Consider the following 729-nt stretch of genomic DNA (forward strand, 5'->3'; position numbering starts at 1 on the left):
ACCCCCCCCGCCTCTGCCGGGAGATCCTCGGGGTCCCGGCCACGCCAGGTAGCCGCTCGCCAGCTGCATCCACCTCGGGGCTTGGGGCTCAGCCATTCCCGGGTCGGAAGGATCTAGTGACGAGTGAAGGGAGTCAGGCCTCCCTCCTCGCTGCTTTTCCTGGGCCTGTGGCTCCGGCCGCGGGTGCCTGTGGGCAGCCCTGTCCTTTCTTGCTGCCGCTCCTGCTCAGGCCGTGTGCTACTCCTTCCGCACTGGGACTTGTACGTCCTCAGCCGTGCCCTCCGACACGGAACAAGCCCGGAAGGTGCAGGAGAGGCCAGGATTCCATGCCCTGGAGATCAAGAGTAGAAAAGGCAGTAACACGTTTCTTCGTCCGTCATTAGCACAAACGCTTGGGTTAATACAGAAGAGAGATTTCCCCAGGCCAGGCTTCCAGCTCCTGCTTTCTAGGAGTATCGGGCCGGCTCTCCTCCGGGTGTGTGGGGTCATCTCTGATGGGGCTCCCTGGGGGCTGAGGGGCCCGGGGTGCCTGGGGCCGCGGTGAGAGCTGCACCGCATCTGTCCCAGGGACCAACATGCCGGCGACCTTCGGGCACCTAGCGGGTGGCTACGACGCCCAGTACTACGGCTACCTGTGGAGTGAGGTGTATTCCATGGACATGTTCCACACGCGCTTCAAGCAGGAGGGCATCCTGAATGGCAAGGTGAGGGGAGGCCAGCCACTGGGCG

At 63.9% G+C, this 729-nt stretch overlaps 1 protein-coding gene across 3 annotated transcripts in view; it reads left to right on the forward strand.

The window, feature by feature from the left end:
- The window catches only part of THOP1 (thimet oligopeptidase 1), a 19,248-nt gene that overhangs the window by 17,860 nt on the left and 659 nt on the right, over positions 1–729 (forward strand). For 2 of the 3 annotated variants that reach the window (XM_077760685.1, XM_077760686.1), the window contains 2 exons: positions 12–48; positions 568–704. In XM_077760685.1, coding sequence (XP_077616811.1) covers positions 12–48; positions 568–704 — 174 coding nt within the window. Of the gene's footprint in view, positions 49–567; positions 705–729 lie in introns of all 3 variants that reach the window. The other variant, XM_077760684.1, reaches the window with a different exon arrangement.

The sequence above is a fragment of the Crocuta crocuta genome, unplaced genomic scaffold, assembly GCF_008692635.1.
Source record: "Crocuta crocuta isolate KB4526 unplaced genomic scaffold, BGI_CrCroc_1.0 scaffold443, whole genome shotgun sequence".
In the NCBI taxonomy this organism is placed as follows: domain Eukaryota; kingdom Metazoa; phylum Chordata; class Mammalia; order Carnivora; family Hyaenidae; genus Crocuta; species Crocuta crocuta.